Raw genomic sequence first — 18,560 nt, 5'->3', positions numbered from 1 at the left:
GGCGAACAAAGACCTATAAGATTTGGCCAGAGAACTCTCTGAGCAGCAGATTAAGTGGAGAATGAGGCAAAAATTACCCCCACATACCAAAAAAGGAGGCAGCAAACAAACTTGCTCCTAAGCTTCCTGGTAGCCAATGGGGAAAGTGAAAATAGAACAGCTACACAGACTATCATATCCATGAGATTTTTAATTTTTCTCCAAAGGAATTCAGTAACTTTTCATGTGTGTGAGAGTGTGTGTGTGTTGGTGTGGAGCATGTCTTTATGAAGACAGCTCTTTATGTTACTACTATTACTGCCAATAATAATCCTCACAGCAAACTCATGAAATAAACATGATAATTATTCCCAGTTGACAAATGAGTCCAAACTATGCTTTAGAAAATTTGGGCTGGGCGTGCTGGCTCACGCCTGTAGTCCCAGCACTTTGGGAGGCTGAGGTGGGCAGATCACCTATGGTCAGGAATTCAAGACCAGCCGGGCCAACATGCTGAAACCCTGTCTCTACTAAAAATACAAAAATTAGCTGGGTGTTGTGGCAGGCACCTGTAATCCCAGCTACTAGGGAGGCTGAGGCAGGAGACTCGCTTGAACCCAGGAGGCGGAGGTTGCAGTGAGTCGAAATTGCGCCATTGCACTCCAGGCTGGACAACAAGAGCAAAACTCCATCTAAAAACAAACAAACAAACAAAAAACAAAGAGAGAGTTCCTGTGAAATGCTCAGAATCACACAGCCAGAAAGCCTGTCTCTAAATCCTGGGATTGATTTAGATGATGACAATGGGGTCCTTGGGTCTCTGTCTCAACAAGAAAGCAGAGTGATAGAAGAATAAAACCATTTGAAATGGCAGTCCACACTGGGACCAAAACGTAAAAAGGCTGAGATAACTCAGGGAGGGTGGTCACGGGCAGCCTTCCTGAGGAGGTGCAGTCTGGGCCATGACTTGAATGACAAGAAGGAATGAAGCTTGCAAAGGTTAGGGAGAAAAACAGTGGAATATTATTTGGTCATAAAAACAGAAGAAAGCATTGATTCATGCTTCAGCATAGATGAGTCCTGAAAATATTATGCGAAGGGAAGGAAGCCGGACACAGAAGGCTGCATAGTGCAGTATTCCATCCAAAAGAAATCTCCTGAACTGACAAATTCACAGAGACAGAAAGTAGATTCGTGGTTGCCAGGGACTGAGGAGAGAGAAATGGGGAGATAAATGGGGTACGGGTTTTCTTTTGGAGTGATGAGAAAGTTCTGGAATTAGACAGTGGTGATGGTTGCACAGCATTGTGAGTGTACTAAATGTCATTCCCAATTAACTTAATAGTATGTGTGTTTTACACCAATTTAAAAAGAAAACAAGGCCAAGCACGATGGCTCATGCCTTAATCCCAGCACTTTGGGAGGCCAAGACAGGAGGATTGCTTGAGCCCAGGAGTTCCAGACCAGCCTGGGCAACATAGTGAGACCCTGTCTCTACAAAAAATAGAAAAAAATTAGCTGGGCATGGTGATGCATGTCTGTAGAACTTGCTACCTGGGAGGGAGGCTGAGGCGGGAGGATGGCTTAAGCCTAAGATTTAGAGGCTGCTGTGAGTTGTGATTATGCCACTGCCTTCCAGCCTGCTCCACAGAAGGAGATCTTGTCAAAAAAAAAAAAAAAAAGAAAGAAAAAGAAAGAAATAAAAAGAAAGAAAAGAAAAGAAAACAGGCTAGTCATAGTGGCTCAGGCCTGTAATCCCAGCACTTTGGGAGGCAGGAGGATCGCTTGGGGCCCAGGGTTTGAGACCAGCCTGAATAACCTCACTATTTTTAAAATTTGTATAGTTAGCTAGGTATGGTGGCACGTGGCTGTAGTTCTAGCTACTCGGGAAGCAGAGGTGGGAGAATCAATTGAGCCCGGGAGTTTCAGGCTGGAGTACTCCAGCCTAGGCAACAGAGCAGGTCCCTGTCATAAATAAATAAATAAATAAATAAATACAGCCGGGCGCAGTGGCTCACGCCTGTAATCCCAGAATTTTGGGAGGCCGAGGCGGGCGGATCACTTGAGGTCGGGAGTTTGAGACCAGCCTGACCAACACGGAGAAACCCTGTCTCTACTAAAAATACAAAATTAGCCGCGCGTCCTGGCGCATGCCTGTAATCCCAGCTACTCGGGAGGCTGAGGCAGAAGAATGGCTTGAACCCGGGAGGCGGAGGTTGCGGTGAGCCGAGATCGCGCCATTGCACTCCAGCCTGGGCAACAAGAGTGAAACTCCGTCTCTCTCTCTCTCTCTCTCTCTCTCTCTCTCTCTCTCTCTCTCTATATATATATATATATATATATATATATATATATATATGCAAAATAAAATAAAAATAAAAATACAAAAATTAGCGGGCATGGTGGCACATGCCTGTAGTCCCAGCTACTTGGGAGGCTGGGACAGGAGAATCCCTTGAACCCAGGAGGCGGAGGTTTCAGTGAGCCGAGATCGCGCCACTGCACTCCAGCCTGGGTGTCGCAGCAAGACTCAAAAAAAAAAAAAAAAAAAAAAAAAAATTCACTCTGGCGCCTTTGCTGAGAATATGTTGGTAGAGTGGGAGAAATAGGGACGAAAGGTATTAATTCTCCAGAGAGAAAGCCAGGATCTGGGGCTCTTGCAGGCTTAGAGCCGGCCTGGAAGGGGCTGGTTAGCCAGCCTGATTCTGCAGGAACTGCTGAGGTCTCAGCCTTCGTTTCCCCAGTAGGTATTGTCTTCCCAGTGCCCAGATCTGCCCTCAGGAGGCAGATCTGCTGCACCTCTGCCAGCTGCACGCTACATTCCTATTTCACAGAGCAGGAGACTGAGGCTCAGAAAGGGTGACTGGTCTAAGCTCATGTGTCTGGGCAAGGAGAGGAGGCAGAGAGCCAAGTCCCCTTGGGCGCTGAGCCTAGTGCTGGGTGCTGGGGTGATCTAGAGATGTGCCTCATTCAGACTTTGCCTTGCTCAGAGTCTTGCTCTGTCGCCCAGGCTGGAGTTCAGAGGCGCGATCTCAGCTCACTGCAACCTCTGCCTCCCAGGTTCAACAGACTCTCCTGCCTCAGCCTCCGGAGTAGCTGGGATTACAGGTGCGTGCCACCACGCCCGGTTAATTTTTGTATTTTTTAAGGTCGAGGCGCGGTTTCACCATGTTGGCCAGACTGGTCGCCAACTCCTGACCTCAAGTGATCTGCCCACCTTGACCTCCCAAAGTGTTGGGATTACAGGCGTGGCCACCGCGCCCGGCCGACTTACCCTTATTTTAATGCAGTTCATTTAACTGTACGACTACAGAACTTACCTGTAATTTTTGTTGTTCATGTCAGAAGAGTAATGTGCTGATGTTGTAACAAGGTTTGAGGGAGGCACATCTCACACATGCGCGTGAACACCCAATCATCCCGCTTAGAAACTACAAAAGGATCTAGCCGTAAGTTTAAATTATTGCTTCATGTGACAATAACCAGCTCACAAATCCCTGAATTTTTAATGACCTGCACATCAGTGTCCCACCTGTGGGCTGTTCTGTGTGGTAGAGCCCACGTTGTGCTGGGGCGGGGAGCGGGCTCAGAAGCCTGCCGTCTAAAGTCTAGACACTTTATTTGAATTGATCAAAATTCAGTTACGTACGAGCAAAGGGAGATGAAGAAAAGAAAAAAACAAAAAACAAGAAATAAGCTTAAGCTGCATTCACTCTCAATTTTAATCAGCCCAAGGCCTCCCCCATTCCGGAAATTTGGACCGACCCTGACTCCGCCCCAACTTGTTCCAGCCCCGCCCCTTCCCCCGCCAGCGCCGTCGTCATGACAACCGCGTCCACACGCCCTCTTCTCCTAGGTGTGGGGGAAGGCTAGCCCTCAGTGCTCCCATTGGCCAAAAGTTTGTAGAGGGCGGGCCTCGCTCACTCTCATTGGTCAGTTGCTCTCTGTGGTCCCATCCTACATGCTCCCATTGGTTGATTCATCGAAAAGGGCGGGGACTCTGGGCAGCGGTTGTGGAGTGCCGCGGGTCCACAGTGCTGCACTGAGCGGAGAGGAAGGGGCGTCCCGGGATATTTGGAGGATAAAGGTGTGGGCAGGGTATCATGTGGAGGCAAAGGGGCGAGAAGTGAGGGGCGGTGAGAGGGGAGCGGGGCGGGCAATGTGTGGGATTCCCAGAATGTCTTTTCCGCAGGGTGATGACCACACCTGCCGGCTCCGGCAGGGGTTTCGGCTCCGTGTCCTGGTGGGGCCTGTCCCCGGCCCTGGACCTGCAGGCTGAAAGTAAGTCTCAGCACTCAAGGTCTGATACACCGTCTGCCTTCCCAGCCTGAGCAGACGGCCTTTTAGAGCTCGTAGTCCCAGCGTCGGTGGCAGTGGGGTGCGCTAACGTTCTCCAACGCTCCAGCGGCAGAGGGCGCGCTCCCAGCGGCAGCCCCGAGGTCCTGTCTGCGGACTACGAATCCCAGAATACTCAGAGGAAACACCTCCCCTTAGAACCTAGGCCACGGGCGGAACGCCTACTGGGATTTGTAGTCCATTGTTGTAGGGGCTGCTAAGGTGGACGCTCTGCCAACCACCATGGTGCCCCAGCTGGCTGTCATCTTGCCAGGTCCTCCTGTGGACCCAGACTCCCAGGCCGATACGGTGCACAGGACCCCCGAGCTAGATGTGCTGCTTCTGGGCTCTGTGGATGGACGGCACCTGCTGCGGACCCTGTCCCGAGCGAAGCTCTGGCCTCGCAGGAGGTTCAACGTGAGCTGGGATGAAGATGAGAGCCCAGATTCCCGAGTCCTTGAGGGAGGAAGGGATTGAAATTCTAAAACCTCAGGTCCAGGAATGAAGGGGCTGGAGACTCCTAGATCTGAGGGAGGCGGAAGCTGGGAGTGAACCCATGCGTCTTGGGGAAGGAAGGGGCTGGGGTTTGGAACTCCTGGGTTCTACAGTGGGGAAGAGCTCGAGGATCAGGTCTTCTGAGTAACGGAAGGGAAGAGAGCTCTGGGGACACGGACTTCTGTGTTTGAAGGAAGAGGCTGGTGTACAGAACTCGGGTGTGTGGAAGGAGAGAGCTGAGGGCCTGCTCTTCTGGGTCTCCTAGGGCCCAGGCAAACAGGTCTCAGAATTCTTCTGCCCTGTCCGTCCTTCTAGTTCTTTGTGCTGGAGAATAATCTGGAAGCTGTGGCCCGACACATGCTGATCTTCAGCCTAGCCCTGGAGGAACCGGAGAAGATGGGGCTGCAAGGTCTGTTGCTAGGACCCAGGCATTCTGACCACTGGTCTCCTCCCCCTCCTAGAGGGATTCTGGCATTTCAATGGTACAATTAAAAAGTTTGGTTATTTTCCCGGGAGGCAGAGGTTACATTGAGCCGAGATCGCGCCATTGCACTCCAGCCTGGGCAACAAGAGCGAAACTCTGGCCGGGCGCGGTGGCTCACGCCTGTAATCCCAGCACTTTGGGAGGCCGAGGCCGGCGGATCACGAGGTCAGGAGATCGAGACCATCCTGGCTAACACGTGAAACCCTGTCTCTACTAAAAATACAAAAAATTAGCCGGGCGTGGTGGCAGGCGCCTGTAGTCCCAGCTACTCGGGAGGCTGAGGCAGGAGAATGGCATGAACCCGGGAGGTGGAGCTTGCAGTGAGCCGGGATCGCGCCACTGCACTACAGTCTGGGCGACAGAGCGAGACTCTGTCTCAAAAAAAAAAAAAAAAAAAAAAAATTAGCCGTGCGTGGTGGCGGGCGCCTGTAATCCCAGCTACTCCGGAGGCTGAGGCAGCAGAATGACGTGAACCTGGGAGGCTGAGCTTGCAGTGAGCCGAGATGGCACCACTGCACTCCAGCCTGGGCGACAGTGAGACTCTGTCTCAAATAAATAAATAAATAAATAAAATATTAGCTGGGTGTGGTAGTTAATGCCTAGTCCCAGCTAGTTGGGAAGCTGGAGGGGGAGGGTCCCTTAAGCCCAGGTGGTCGAGGTAACAGTGAACTATGATGGCACAACTGCATTCAGCCTGGGCAACAGAGTGAGACACTGTCTCAAAACAGAAAAGATGTACTCACAAATAGCCTGTACACATGGTCCCATACACCGCAAATCATCTCTAGATTACCTATAATATATAATACAATGTAAATGCTTACACCATATTTTACAATTTGTATTATTTTTTACTGTTGTATTGTTATCTTTTCCCCCAAACATTCTCTGTTGCAGTGAGTGTGGAATCTGCAACTCTAATTCCCTCTTCTAGGTGGTTATTTATTTATTGATTTTAGAGGCGGAGTCTCACTCTGTTGCCCAGGCTGGAGTGCAATGGCAAGATCTCGGCTCACTGCAACCCCCGCCTCCGGGTTCAAGCGATTCTCCTGCCTCAGCCTCCCGAGTAACTGGGATTACAGGCGCCCGCCACCATGTCCGGCCCTGTTCTTCATGTAGTTTTTGGGATGCGTGGGGAGTTTGCGCGGGTTCATTGTTTTCATTATATGACTATGACATAATAACATGTTAAGGGTGTAATTTCTGGGCTCCCTCCTCCACACATTCCCGCAATTATCTCCCTCTCTCCGTAGAGCGGAGCGAGACCTTCCTGGAAGTGTGGGGGAACGCGCTGCTGCGCCCGCCAGTGGCCGCCTTCGTGCGCGCCCAGGCCGACCTGCTGGCGCACCTCGTCCCCGAGCCCGACCGCCTGGAGGAACAGCTGCCCTGGCTCAGCCTCCGCGCCCTCAAGGTGCCGCCGCCCGGCCTCCATCTGGGATCGGGTGGCCGCGGGAAGAATGGAAGTGCGCAGTCCAAAGGACGCGCGTTGATGGAGCAGGCGGCGGGCTCGGGAGTTCGAATCCCAGTTCCCCGACTCCCACTGTGGGATTTGGTCTGGGGGCAGGAGGTGGCTTCTGCTTTCAGAGCCTCAGTTTTTCCATCCGAGAAACGGGGGAATGGTTCCCCTGTTCTGGGATGGAAGAGAGGGTCAATTAGAATCCGCTCTCCCTGCATCCCTCTCTGCCTCCCTCTCTCCCACCGCGTGCTTGGCCCCGCAGTTCCGCGAGCGGGATGCCCTGGAGGCCGTGTTCCGCTTCTGGGCTGGCTGTGAGAAAGGGCCCGAGGCCTTCCCCATGAACCGCCTCTGGGACTCGCGGCTGCGCCACTACCTGGGCTCCCGCTACGACGCCCGGCGCGGTGTCAGCGACTGGGACCTGCGCATGAAGCTGCATGACCGCGGAGTGAGGGGCCCAGGAGGAGGGGCTGGGGGCCTGGACTCCGTGGGTCTGAGGGAGGAGCGGTTGGGGTCCTGGACTCCTGGCTCTGAGGGAGGAGGGCCTGGGGACCTGGACTCCTGGGTCTGAGGGAGGCTGGTGTAGGGGTCCCTCCACGCTCGGTTCATTGAGGGCTCCCTTCTTCCCGCCCCCCACCCCAGGCCCAAGTCATTCACCCCCAGGAGTTCCGACGCTGGCGGGACACAGGCGTCGCCTTTGAACTCAGGGACTCCAGCGCCTATCATGTACCCAACCGGACCCTTGCGTCCGGTCGCCTCCTGAGCTACGTGCGTGTCCACTGCCTGTCCTGGCCCACTGCTGCTTCTCGGAGTCCTAGGAGTCAGGGTCCCCAACATCGACCTCACCTGCCTCCTCTCTCCCTCCTTTTCCAGCGTGGGGAGCGCGTGGCAGCGCGCGGGTACTGGGGGGACATCGCCACGGGGCCCTTCGTGGCCTTCGGCATTGAAGCGGACGACGAGAGCCTCCTGCGGACCAGCAACGGCCAGCCAGTCAAGGTGCGCGGCGAGGCTGGGACTGGGGGTAGAGGTGGGGCTGGGGGTCGGTGGGTGCGCAAGGCCCCGCCTCCACAGCAGGCCCCGCCCCCAGCTCCAGACCCCGCCCGTCGCTTGGTGGGAACGACTCCATTCAGGGAACAGGCTCCATCCCCGCGGGATAGGTCCCGCCCCACTCCACATCCTCCAGGCAGCTGCGGGAGTTCTAGTCCCGGACGGAGGACTCCCAGCGTTCTAAGCCTCGCCCCGCCATCCTGGCCCCGACGTCTGGCCACGCCCCTTCTACTGTTAGACGGCCGGGGAGATCACTCAACACAACGTGACGGAGCTGCTCCGCGAGGTGGCCGCCTGGGGGCGCGCGAGAGCCACCCGCGGGGACCCGGAGGAGCAGCAGCACGCGGAGGGAAGCCCGGAGCCAGGGACTGCAGGTAAGCCGGGGACAACAACAGGTAAGGCAGGTACTCCAGGTAAGCCAGGGACAACAACAGGTAAGGCAGGTACTCCAGGTAAGCCAGGTACTCCAGGTAAGCCAGGGATAACAACAGGTAAGCCAGGTACTCCAGGTAAGCCAGGTACTCCAGGTAAGCCAGGGATAACAACAGGTAAGCCAGGTACTCCAGGTAAGCCAGGTACTCCAGGTAAGCCAGGGATAACAACAGGTAAGCCAGGGACTCCAGGTAAGCCAGGTACTCCAGGTAAGCCAGGGATAACAACAGGTAAGCCAGGGACTCCAGGTAAGCCAGGGACTCCAGCCTCCAGGTGTTTCACACTGGAGTGTGGACTGACATGATTTGGAATGCCTGGGCAAGTGACGGCTTCTTGATATTCTGTCTCTTTTTCTCTCTTTCTCTCCCTTTCCTAAATTCTGAGAGCATGCTTAGAATTCTGAATTCCACTAGTAGAATTCTAATCTTATCTGCAGAGGGCTAAGCTATCCAAGAATATTCTCACAGGGTGCTGGGTCCCAGCTCCCCCTTGGACAGCCTCCCACACCCTGGATCATGGCTGGGCCTCCTTCCAGCCATCCTCCAACCTGGCCCTCCCTGAGTGTCCATCTGACAGGGCATGTCACATGTGGCCCTGGCCACCCACCCTCTTTCCCTCTCTAGAGTCTCAGTTGCCTGATCTGTACAGTGAGTCTCTGCCTGCTGGGCTGACCTTCCCAGAATTTTCCAGGAACCCACCTGAGAGGAAAGATTTTTTAAAAAGCTGCGAGAGGACAAAAAGTGTTATCTCCAAGTCCTGTGTGCCTGCCCAGCTCTGCCCAGTTCTGTGTACCTCTCTGGCTCTCCGCCCTTATGGCTCCGCCTGTCTATCCCCTTCCCCCAGCAGCCCCCACCCCGGAATCTTTCACCATCCACTTCCTGCCGCTCAATTCTGCTCAGACTCTCCACCACAAGAGCTGCTACAACGGCCGATTCCAGCTCCTCTATGTGGCCTGTGGGTAAGTGGGGAGGCAGCTGTGCTCACAAAGACCCAGGATCAGGCCCCCAGCCCCTCCTCCCTCACACCCTGGAACTCAAGCCCCAGCCCCTCCTCACACAGACCCTGGAACTCAAGCCCCAGCCCCTCCTCACACAGACCCTGGAACTCAAGCCCCAGCCCCTCCTCCCTCAGATCCTGGAACCCAAGCCCCAGTCCCTCCTCCCTCAGACCCAGGAGTCCAGGCCCCCCAACCCCTCCTCCTTCAGACTCAGAAGTCCAGGCCCCCAGCCCCTCCTTGCTTAGACCCAGGGGTCCAGGCCTCCCAGCCCCTCCTCCTTCAGACCCAGGAGTCCAGGCCCCCAGCCCCTCCTCCCTCAGACCCTCCTCCCTGGTACCCCAGAGTCCAGACCTCCTGCTCCCTTCTTTCCCAGGACCCAGACTCCAGTTTTGCCACCCCTCCTCCCTCATTGTCTGGGTTCCCAGAGCCCCATCCTCACTCTGGATTTGGAGCTGAATCTCAGCCTGTCCTCTGTCCTCTCTGTAGGATGGTCCATCTTCTCATCCCTGAGCTTGGGGCCTGTGTGGCACCCGGAGGGAACCTGATTGTGGAATTAGCCCGGTGAGCCAGTGGGATGGCGGGTGGGGAACATCCTGGCTGGGGATCAAAATCTGGGTCCCTGACAGGGCGCTTCCCATCCGCAGGTACCTGGTGGACTTGCGGCAGGAGCAGCTGCAGGGATTCAACACCCGGGTCGGGGAGCTAGCTCAGGCAGCTGGATTCGCTCCACAGACCGGAGCTAGGCCTTCAGAGATCTTCGCACGTTTCTGCAAGTCCCAGGAATCGGCTCTGGGCAACACTGTCCCAGCTGTGGAACCCGGAACTCCGCCCCTTGACGTCCTGGCCCAGCCTCTTGAAGCCAGCAGCCCAGCCCTTGAGGGCCTGACCCAGCCTCTGCAGGGCGGGACCCCACACTGTGAGCCGTGCCAGCTGCCCTCTGAGGCTCCAGGTTCACTCTCAGAGGTTCTGACTCAGCCTCAGGGGGCCTTGGCTCTGCCCAACTGTGAGTCAGACTCCAAAACTGGAGTCTGACCCAACCCCTAGACACCCCTTATCTCCAACTTCCAAAGTCAGGTTGTAGGATGAGAACCCGCTGATACCATTCTAAGTCCGCTGCTAGAGTCCTCAATTTTATTCTAATCATTCCCACTCAGTACCTGCCACCCCCACCCCGGGAATGTTGGTAGAATTTCAAATTCCATTTCTGAGATTCTATGGTCTATTCCTAGAATTCTAGATATTTCTCTCAGAATTCCAAATTCCACTTCTGAGGCTCTAAACCCAGCCTAGGATCTGACCCTGAGTCTCAGGCCCTTGACTTTGGCCCCCTTGTTCCCAGGCACCCTGTGGCTGACTAGGGGCTGGGGTGTCTCCTCACCAGGGCCTGGTCAGCACCCAGATGGTTCAAGTAAAGCAAGTTGTGTCCACCCTTCTGTGTGTCCAAGCATCTTTCCTGTCCTATGTCCGTCTCCAGGGCTGGGAGAGAAAGGCCCAGGAGTGGTGGACAGAGGAAGCCAGAAACCAGATTCCTGGGTTTCCAAGTGGACGAGGGATGGATTTCTCAGTGTTATTGACTGAGAGCTACCCCCCAGCACAGCTGCATCCTCAAATTAATCAACAACATTTATTGAGTGGCCTGGACTCCTGGGTCTGAGGGGAGAGGGATTGGGGTCCTGGACTCCTGGGTCTGAGGGAGGAGGGGCTGGGAGCCTGGACTCCTGGGTCTGAGGGAAGAGGGGCTGGGGGCCTGGACTCCTGGGTCTGAGGGAGGAGGAGCTGAGGGTCCAGACTCTTGAGTCTGAGAGAAGAGTGTGCTGCGAGCCTGCCTGGACTCCTTGTCTGAGGGAGGGGCTGGGGGCCTGGAACCCTGAGTCTGAGGGAGGAGGGGCTGGGGCCCTGGACTCCTGGGTCTAAGGGAGGAGCTGGGGGCCTGTGTAGGGAAAAGAAAGAGAGATCAGACTGTCACTGTGTCTACGTAGAAAGGGAAGACATAAGAGACTCCATTTTGAAAAAGACCTGTACTTTAAACAATTGCTTTGCTGAGATGTTGTTAATTTGTAGCTTTGCCCCAGCCACTTTGACCCAGCCACTTTGACCCAGTTTGGAGCTCACAAAAACATGTGTTGTATAAAATCAAGGTTTAAGGGATCTAGGGCTGTGCAGGACATGCCTTGTTAACAAAATGTTTACAAGCAGTATACTTGATAAAAGTCATTGCCATTCTCTAGTCTCAATAAACCAGGGGCACAATGCACTGTGGAAAGCTGCAGGGACTTCTGCCCTTGGAAACGGGGTATTGTCCAAGGTTTCTCCCCATGTGATAGTCTGAAATATGGCCTCGTGGGATGAGAAAGACCTGACTGTCCCCCAGCCAGACACCCATAAAGGGTCTGTGCTGAGGTGGATAGTAAAAGAGGAAGGCCTCTTGCAGTCGAGATAGAGGAAGGCCACTGTCTCCTGCCTGCCCCTGGGAACTGAATGTCTCGGTATAAAACCCAATTGTACATTTGTTCAGTTCTGAGATAGGAGAAAAACCGCCTTATGGTGAGAGGCGAGATATGTTTGCAGCAATGCTGCCTTGTTATTCTTTACTCCGCTGAGATGTTTGGGTGGAGAGAAACATAAATCTGGCCTACGTGCACGTCCAGGCATAGTACTTTCCCTTGAACCTAATTATGACATAGATTCATTTGCTCACATGTTTTTTGCTGACCTTCTCTTATTATCACCCTGCTCTCCTACTACATTCCTTTTTGCTGAAATAATGAAAATAATAATCAATAAAAACTGAGGGAACTCAGAGGCCGGTGCCGGTGCAGGTCCTTGGTGTGCTGAGTGCCAGTCCCCTGGGCCCACTGTTGTTTCTCTATATTTTGTCTCTGTGTCTTATTTCTTTTCTCAGTCTCTCGTCCCACCTGACTAGAAATACTCACAGGTGTGGAGGGGCAGGCCACCCCTTCAGTCCTGGACTCCTGGGTCTGAGGGAGAAGGGGCTGAGGGCCTGGACTCCTGGGTCTGAGGGAGGAGGGGCTGGGGCCTGGACCCCTAGGTCTGAGGGAGGAGGGGCTCGGGGCCTGGACTCTTGGGTCTGAGGGAGGAGGAGCTGGGGGCTGAGACACTTGAGTCTGAGGGAAAAGGGGGCTGGGGGCCTGGACTCCTTGTGTGAGGGAGTGGCTAGGGTCTCCCAGGGTCCTGGGACTGAGGGAGGAGGAGGCTGGGAGGTTGGGCATTCTCTGGGTCTGAGGGAGGAGGGGTCTAGGACTCCAGGATCAGAGGGAGGAGGGTCCGGATTCCTGTGCCCGGAGGTGGCTGGTGATCCAGCTGGAGCAGGGCCCACCCCGCCCCTCACGCGCCCCGTTATCTCGCATAGTGGGCAGGGGGAGGAGGAGGTGACAGGATATTTAGTCTCTGTCCTCGCCCTTTATCTCAGTGTCCTTGGGGAGTCTCAAGCAGCCCGGAGGAGACTGACGGTCCCCGGGACCCTGAAGGTCATCCAGGCGGCCCCCTCACTGACCCTTCAAACGCCCCTGTCCTCGCCCTGCCTCCTGCCATTCCCGGCCTGAGTCTCAGCATGGCGGATGAGTGAGTGATGCCCCAAGGCAGTGGGAGTTGGGGGCGACCTCCCGGGATCCCAAGAGGGGTCGGAGCTGAGAGGCTGGACCCTGGCCTGTGAGGTAGGGGTAGGGACTCTTGGGTGAAGAGAGGAAGTGGGTTTGCGAGTCAGACTCCTGGAATCTGAGGAAGGGGAAGCGGGGTCCCCCGACCTCTTGCTCAGAGGGGACTCCAGGGGTCCCTTAGGAGACAGACGGGACACAGCCCACCACTAACCCCCCTCCTTGGTTTCTCTCCTTCCAGGAGCAACGATGCGGTGAGAGCAGCGGGCTAAGGCGTGGATGGGACCCCCAGGGCCAGGGTGGGCCCTGCAGTGAGGGGTCTGGGGCGGGAGGCTGCAGCCCTAGCAGAGGGTGCGGTACGGTAAGGGCTGGGTGGGGTCTTGGTGGTGATGGGGTCCCCACTCCTCCAAACCCAGGCTAGGGAACCTCGCCCTGCACCAGCCCCAGTCAGACGCCGCTCCTCCAACTACCGCGCTTATGCCACGGAGCCGCATGCCAAGGTGGGACGGGGCTTCCTGGGGGCAGAGTACAGGCGCCGGAGGGACCCAAGACCCTGGGAGTGGCGGGAGGAGCCAGGGCTGCGAAGGGGGCGGGGACTACGCGGAGGCGCTTCAGGGGCGGAGTTTTGCAGAGGGTCATGCTCTGATTGGTGACAGCCGCCTGCGGGCGGAGCTCCGGTGCCCTTGGACTTGCTTAGGGATAGATGGGAAGTGCCTATCCAAAGGCAGAGACCCGGATTGGTGGATGGGAATGAGGGGCGTGGCCTTCCGTAGACTCAGGGCTCAAGTTGGCCGTGGGCCCAAATCTGGACCGGCTGGCGTTGCTGGGGGTGTCTTGAGGTCCCCTCTACCGTCGTCTCCGGATCCCCCTCCATGACCCTTCCTTGCTCCGTCTCACCCTGGCAGAAAAAATCTAAGATCTCCGCCTCGAGAAAATTGCAGCTGAAGGTGAGGACTGGCGGGACTGGGAAAGCGCAGGCAGGTGCTCAGGGGGCGGAGCTTGAGAATGGGTGGGGCTTTCGGGGTAGGTGGGCGGAAGTGGGCGGGGTTTGGTCGCTCGGGGCGTGGCTTTAGCGGGAGTCCTGCTCGGGTTGGGGCGGGGCCTTGGAAAGGTGGAGACCAAACTGGAGGGTTTAGAAAGGCAGAGGCAGTTCCCCACGCCTGGTCTTTATCCTGAAGCCCCAGGTGGGCTGCGTTTCCCTCCCACCCCTCTACAGACTCTGCTGCTGCAGATTGCAAAGCAGGAGCTGGAGCGAGAGGCGGAGGAGCGGCGCGGAGAGAAGGGGCGCGCTCTGAGCACCCGCTGCCAGCCGCTGGAGTTGGCCGGGCTGGGCTTCGCGGAGCTGCAGGTAACGGCTCCCAAGGATGCGAGGTTTCTAGTCCCGGAATTCAGCAGTACAGCCTTTATCCCCTCTTCTGCTCGGGACCCAGGCGTCCAATCTGGCTGTCCTTACCCAATTATATATGGTTCGTGGGACTCCTGGCGCCTAATACTCTTTGTGTGCAAGTCTGTGGAGTCTTGGCTCCAATCTACTCCTTCAGGACCACGTGGCCCTCCTATCCCAGACAGGAGCCCAGGCCTCAGCCCCTCCTCCCTTAGATCCAGGAGTCCAGGCCCCAGTCCCTCCTCCCTGAGACCCTGGAGTCCAGGCCCCAGCCCCTCCTCCCTCAGAGCCTGAAGTCCAGGCCCCAGCCCCTCCTCCCTGAGACCCTGGAGTCCAGGCCCCAGCCGCTCCTCCCTCAGACCCAGGAATCGAGGCCCTCAGCCCCTCCTCCTTCAGACCCAGGAGTCCAGGCCCCCAGCCCCTTCTCCTTCCTCAAACCCAGGAGTCCAGGCCCCCAACTCCTCCCTCAGACCCAGGAGTCCAGGCCCCAAGCCCCTCCTCCCTCGGACCCAGGAGTCCAGGTCACCAGGCCTTCAGGCTTCCCCCAACAACACACACCACGTTCCTCCTCCAGGACTTGTGCCGACAGCTCCACACCCGTGTGGACAAGGTGGATGAAGAGAGATACGACATAGAGGCAAAAGTCACCAAGAACATCACGGAGGTGGGACGCATGGGTAGCTCGGGTACCTTCGGGGTAGGGTGAGATGGCTGGGACTTGGTCTCTCCCTGACCCCTTGCAGCTGCTTTTGGCTGCACATCCCAGGAGACCCAGGACAACTGTGAGCCTGGCAGGGTTGGGGCAGAAGGATGAGTACAATATAGTCAAGGAAAGCTGTTCTAGGCAGAGGAAACAGCACATGCAAGGCCATGGGTAGGGAAACAGAAAATATGTTAGTGAACATGCTCAGGGCATCACATGTTGGTAAATTAGCTCAGGCATTGGCCAGGGAATTGTGATTTGCATGTAGCTGGACCAGGTTATGCCAGTGGTTTTGAGAGGTGAGGCTGGAGCATATGTGGAGGGGGATTCAGTTCCAGGATTAGAAGCCTAGACTCAGAGCCTAAGCCGCGAAGAGCCTGGATGAGGCCTCGGTACTGGAAGACGAGATAAGGAGAATAAAAAAGGAGTGTAGGATGGAAGAGTTGGGTGAGGGGGAAATGGAAGGAGGAGTATCCACCCCCTTGTGCCCCGCCCCCCCAGATTGCAGATCTGACCCAGAAGATCTTTGACCTTCGAGGCAAGTTTAAGCGGCCCACCCTGCGGAGAGTGAGGATCTCTGCAGATGCCATGATGCAGGCGCTGCTGGGGGCCCGGGCTAAAGAGTCCCTGGACCTGCGGGCCCACCTCAAGCAGGTGAAGAAGGAGGACACCGAGAAGGTGAGTGTGGGCTAAGGCCAGGAAAGAGGATGCTGAGGGGAAGGGCTGTGGGTGCCAACAACCCTAGGGCCTAGCCTGAGGGCAGATGGTGCTTGGAGTTGGGGGTAGAAGCAGCTAGTAAGGGGTCATCAGAAATGCAAGAGGAAGGCAGGAAGTAGAAGGGGAAGACAGGAAGTGCATTAGGGCTACAGGAAGTCCATGTAAGAGCAAAGAGGTGCGTGAAGGTCCAGATGCAGTGGCTCATGCATGTAATCTTTGAGGTTTAAAAAAAATTTTTTTTAATTTCCAATTTTTTTTTTTTTTGAGATGGAGTCTCTGCTGCCCAGGCTGGAGTGCAATGACACCATCTCAGCTGCTGGAGTGCAGTGACGCCATCTCGGCTCACCACAACCTCCGCCTCCCAGGATCAAGTGATTCTCATGCCTCAGCCTCCCGAGTAGCTGGGACTACAGGTGCACACCACCACGATGTTGTTTTAATTTCTACAAATTTCTTTTTAAAATTAGCCAGTAATGGTGGTGGCATCCAGCTTCTCAGGAGGCTGAGGCAGGAAAATCGCTTGAGCCCATGAGATTGAGGGTGCAGTGAGCTACGACTGTACCACTGCACTCCAGCCTGGGCAATACAGTGAGATCCTATCTTAAAGAAGACAGGAAAGACAGGAATGGATGCCTGAAACCATGGATTGTACTGAACCCTATATGTAATTTTTTTTTCCTATACACACATACATACCTATGATAAAGTTTCATTTCTAAATTAGACACAGTAAGAGATTAACAATAAATAACAATAAAAGAAGGTTGGGTGTGGTGGCTCATGCCTGTAATCTCAACACTTTGGGATGCTAAGGCAGGCAGATTGCTTGAGCTCTGGAGTTTGAGACCAGCCTGGGCAACATGGTGAGACCCTGCCTCTATAAAAAATACAAAAGTTGCCGGGTGCGGTGGCTCATGCCTGTAATCCCAGTGCTTTGGGAAGCCAAGGTGGGCGGATCATGAGGTCAGGAGTTTGAGACCAGCCTGGCCAACACAGTAAAACGCTGTCTCTAGTAAAAATGCAAACATTTGATGGGCGTGGTGGTGGGTGCCTGTAATCCCAGCTACTGGGGAGGCTGAGGCAGGAGAATTGCTTGAACCCAGGAGGCAGAGGTTGCAGTGAGCTGAGATCTCACCACTTCACTCCAGCCCGGGCAACACTGGGAGACTCCATCTCAAAACAAAACAAAACAAAACAAAACAAAACAAAAGTTAGCTGCGCATGGTGGCACACACCTGTGGTCCCAGCTACTCAGGAGTCTGAGGTGAGAGGATGGCTTGAGTCCAGGAAGTTGAGGCTGCAGTGAGCCGAGCTTGCACAACTGCACTCCAGCTTGAGCGAGGGAGCCAAACCCTGTCTCAAATAATAATAATAATAAAAGAGAACAATTATAACAGATTGTAATAAAACTCATGAATGTGGTCTCTTTCTCAAAATATCTTATGGCACTGTAATCACCCTTCTTTTCCTTGTGATGTAAAATGACAGTGCCTATGTGCTGAGATGAAGTGAGGTGGCTAACATAGGCATTATGACCTGGCATTAGGCTACTATTGACCTGAGAATCCATCAAACTTATGAATTGTTTATTTCTGAAATTTTCCATTTAATAGTTTTGGGCTATGGTTTACCTCAGGTAACAGCAACCACACAAAGTAAAATTGCAGATAAGGAGGGACTACTATAATAAGAAGAGAAGGAAGGAGACAGGAAGGGCATAAGGCAGACAGGAAGTGGAGGGGAAAGATAGGAAGTGCAGGAAGGAGACAGGAAGTGGAGGGGAAAGACAGGAAGTGCATGAGGGAGACAGGAAGTGGATGGGGAAAGACAGAAAGTACATGGGGGAGACAGGAAGTGCTGGGGAAAGACAGGAAGTGCATGAGGGGGACAAGAAGTGCATGAGGGAGACAGGAAGTGCATGGGGAAAATTGGCAGGGATTATCTTGAAAAGACAGGAAGTGCTCCAGAACTAGACACTTAGACAGGTATCCAGGGTAGAGTGGCCCCACAGGCTGGAGGGAAGACAGGGATTCTTGAGAGACTGGAGACCAGGAAGAGACCCTAACCTCTGACTCATCGCCATCCTCCAGGAAAACCGGGAGGTGGGAGACTGGCGCAAGAACATCGATGCACTGAGTGGAATGGAGGGCCGCAAGAAAAAGTTTGAGAGCTGAGCCTTCCTGCCTACTGCCCCTGCCCTGAGGAGGGCCCTGAGGAATAAAGCTTCTCTCTGAGCTGAAAGTGACTCCATGTCTATTACCCAGGGCTTAGGCAGGAGAAAGATGGGAAGACTGAGGGTGGGGCTCCCCCAAAGCCACACAACAGGTTGGGGACCAGATAGGTCTCTCATGTGAAGCACTCTTGGCTCTGTTATTGAAAAGAATCCCAGGGTTCATGAATTTGGAGAGCGGAGCTTTGTTTCTTAAGAAGCGGATCACAACCTGCAGACCAGAAGCATGGCTTCTCGCCAAAAAACAAAAGCAGGCACTTTAAGGGAGGGAAGGGCAAGGCAGGAATTTATGCTGAGTGGGTTGGCTAAGTGCTCGTATTCAACTGGTTATAGAAGGAGCTATGAATATTCATGGACAGGTGGACACACGCATGTATGACAAGCAAACACGCATTTTTTTTTTTTTTTTTTGAGAGGAGTCTTGCTCTGTCACCCAGGCTGGAGTGCAGTGGCACGATCTCAGCTCACTGCAACCTCTGCCTCCTGGGTTCAAGCCATTCTCCTGCCTCAGCCTCTCCAGTAGCTGGGACTACAGGCATGCACCACCACGCCCAGCTAATTTTTGTGTTTTTCGTAGAAACGGGGTTTCACTATGTTGGCCAGGCTGGTCTCGATCTCCTGACCTCGTGATTCGCCCTCCTTGTTCTCCCAAAGTGCTGGGATTACAGGCGTGAGCCACCCTGACTGGCC

General features: G+C 54.7%; 2 protein-coding genes, 1 long non-coding RNA gene and 1 other non-coding gene across 15 annotated transcripts; 2 read left to right on the top strand and 2 right to left on the bottom strand.

Moving 5' to 3' along the window:
• Window positions 1-3,318: 3,318 nt before the first annotated feature.
• LOC129021246 (small nucleolar RNA U13) lies at window positions 3,319-3,422 on the bottom strand. Its single transcript, XR_008495981.1, has one exon. It is a non-coding gene; the product is annotated as a small nucleolar RNA U13 (small nucleolar RNA).
• A 261-nt stretch (window positions 3,423-3,683) lies between these two features.
• LOC129020049 (uncharacterized) lies at window positions 3,684-9,763 on the bottom strand. The gene is made up of 4 exons (XR_008495757.2): window positions 9,662-9,763; window positions 7,593-7,761; window positions 6,037-6,086; window positions 3,684-5,187 (listed from the first exon to the last, which is right to left on the bottom strand). It is a non-coding gene; the product is annotated as an uncharacterized LOC129020049 (long non-coding RNA).
• Window positions 3,941-12,090, top strand: DNAAF3 (dynein axonemal assembly factor 3). 12 transcript variants are annotated; one of them, XM_054463827.2, is made up of 12 exons: window positions 3,941-4,077; window positions 4,172-4,260; window positions 4,589-4,731; window positions 5,125-5,218; window positions 6,547-6,704; window positions 7,012-7,194; window positions 7,389-7,514; window positions 7,620-7,742; window positions 8,032-8,167; window positions 9,069-9,183; window positions 9,709-9,783; window positions 9,867-11,999. In XM_054463827.2, the coding sequence occupies exons 1-12, from the start codon at window positions 3,941-3,943 to the stop codon at window positions 10,252-10,254; spliced, it is 1,767 nt and encodes a 588-aa protein (XP_054319802.2). In that variant the 3' UTR covers window positions 10,255-11,999. The 12 variants fall into 12 exon arrangements, with proteins under 12 accessions (XP_054319802.2, XP_054319801.2, XP_054319799.2 ...); XM_054463826.2 differs by having other exon boundaries at window positions 4,526-4,731; window positions 9,072-9,183; XM_054463813.2 differs by having other exon boundaries at window positions 3,965-4,066; window positions 9,072-9,183.
• Window positions 12,091-12,636: 546 nt separating this feature from the next.
• On the top strand, window positions 12,637-17,881 carry TNNI3 (troponin I3, cardiac type). The gene is made up of 8 exons (XM_054463807.2): window positions 12,637-12,804; window positions 13,078-13,090; window positions 13,253-13,336; window positions 13,742-13,783; window positions 14,053-14,184; window positions 14,795-14,884; window positions 15,425-15,601; window positions 17,731-17,881. The coding sequence occupies exons 1-8, from the start codon at window positions 12,794-12,796 to the stop codon at window positions 17,812-17,814; spliced, it is 633 nt and encodes a 210-aa protein (XP_054319782.2). The 5' UTR covers window positions 12,637-12,793; the 3' UTR covers window positions 17,815-17,881.
• The last annotated feature ends 679 nt before the right edge of the window (window positions 17,882-18,560 follow it).

Source organism: Pongo pygmaeus, chromosome 20 (assembly GCF_028885625.2).
Source record: "Pongo pygmaeus isolate AG05252 chromosome 20, NHGRI_mPonPyg2-v2.0_pri, whole genome shotgun sequence".
In the NCBI taxonomy this organism is placed as follows: Eukaryota; Metazoa; Chordata; class Mammalia; order Primates; family Hominidae; genus Pongo; species Pongo pygmaeus.
Note: the sequence above shows the minus strand (reverse complement) of the source record. Positions and strands in the feature narration are given on the sequence as shown.

Coding starts and splice junctions, on each gene's coding strand:
- TNNI3 (XM_054463807.2), top strand. Junction 14,185..14,794: donor TGGGCTTCGCGGAGCTGCAG/GTAACGGCTCCC, acceptor TTCCTCCTCCAG/GACTTGTGCCGACAGCTCCA. Junction 15,602..17,730: donor AGAAGGAGGACACCGAGAAG/GTGAGTGTGGGC, acceptor GCCATCCTCCAG/GAAAACCGGGAGGTGGGAGA.
- DNAAF3 (XM_054463826.2), top strand. CDS start 3,941: ATGCTCCCATTGGTTGATTCATCGAAAAGGGCGGGGACTCTGGGCAGC. Junction 4,732..5,124: donor GGCCTCGCAGGAGGTTCAAC/GTGAGCTGGGAT, acceptor CCGTCCTTCTAG/TTCTTTGTGCTGGAGAATAA. Junction 7,743..8,031: donor GCAACGGCCAGCCAGTCAAG/GTGCGCGGCGAG, acceptor TTCTACTGTTAG/ACGGCCGGGGAGATCACTCA.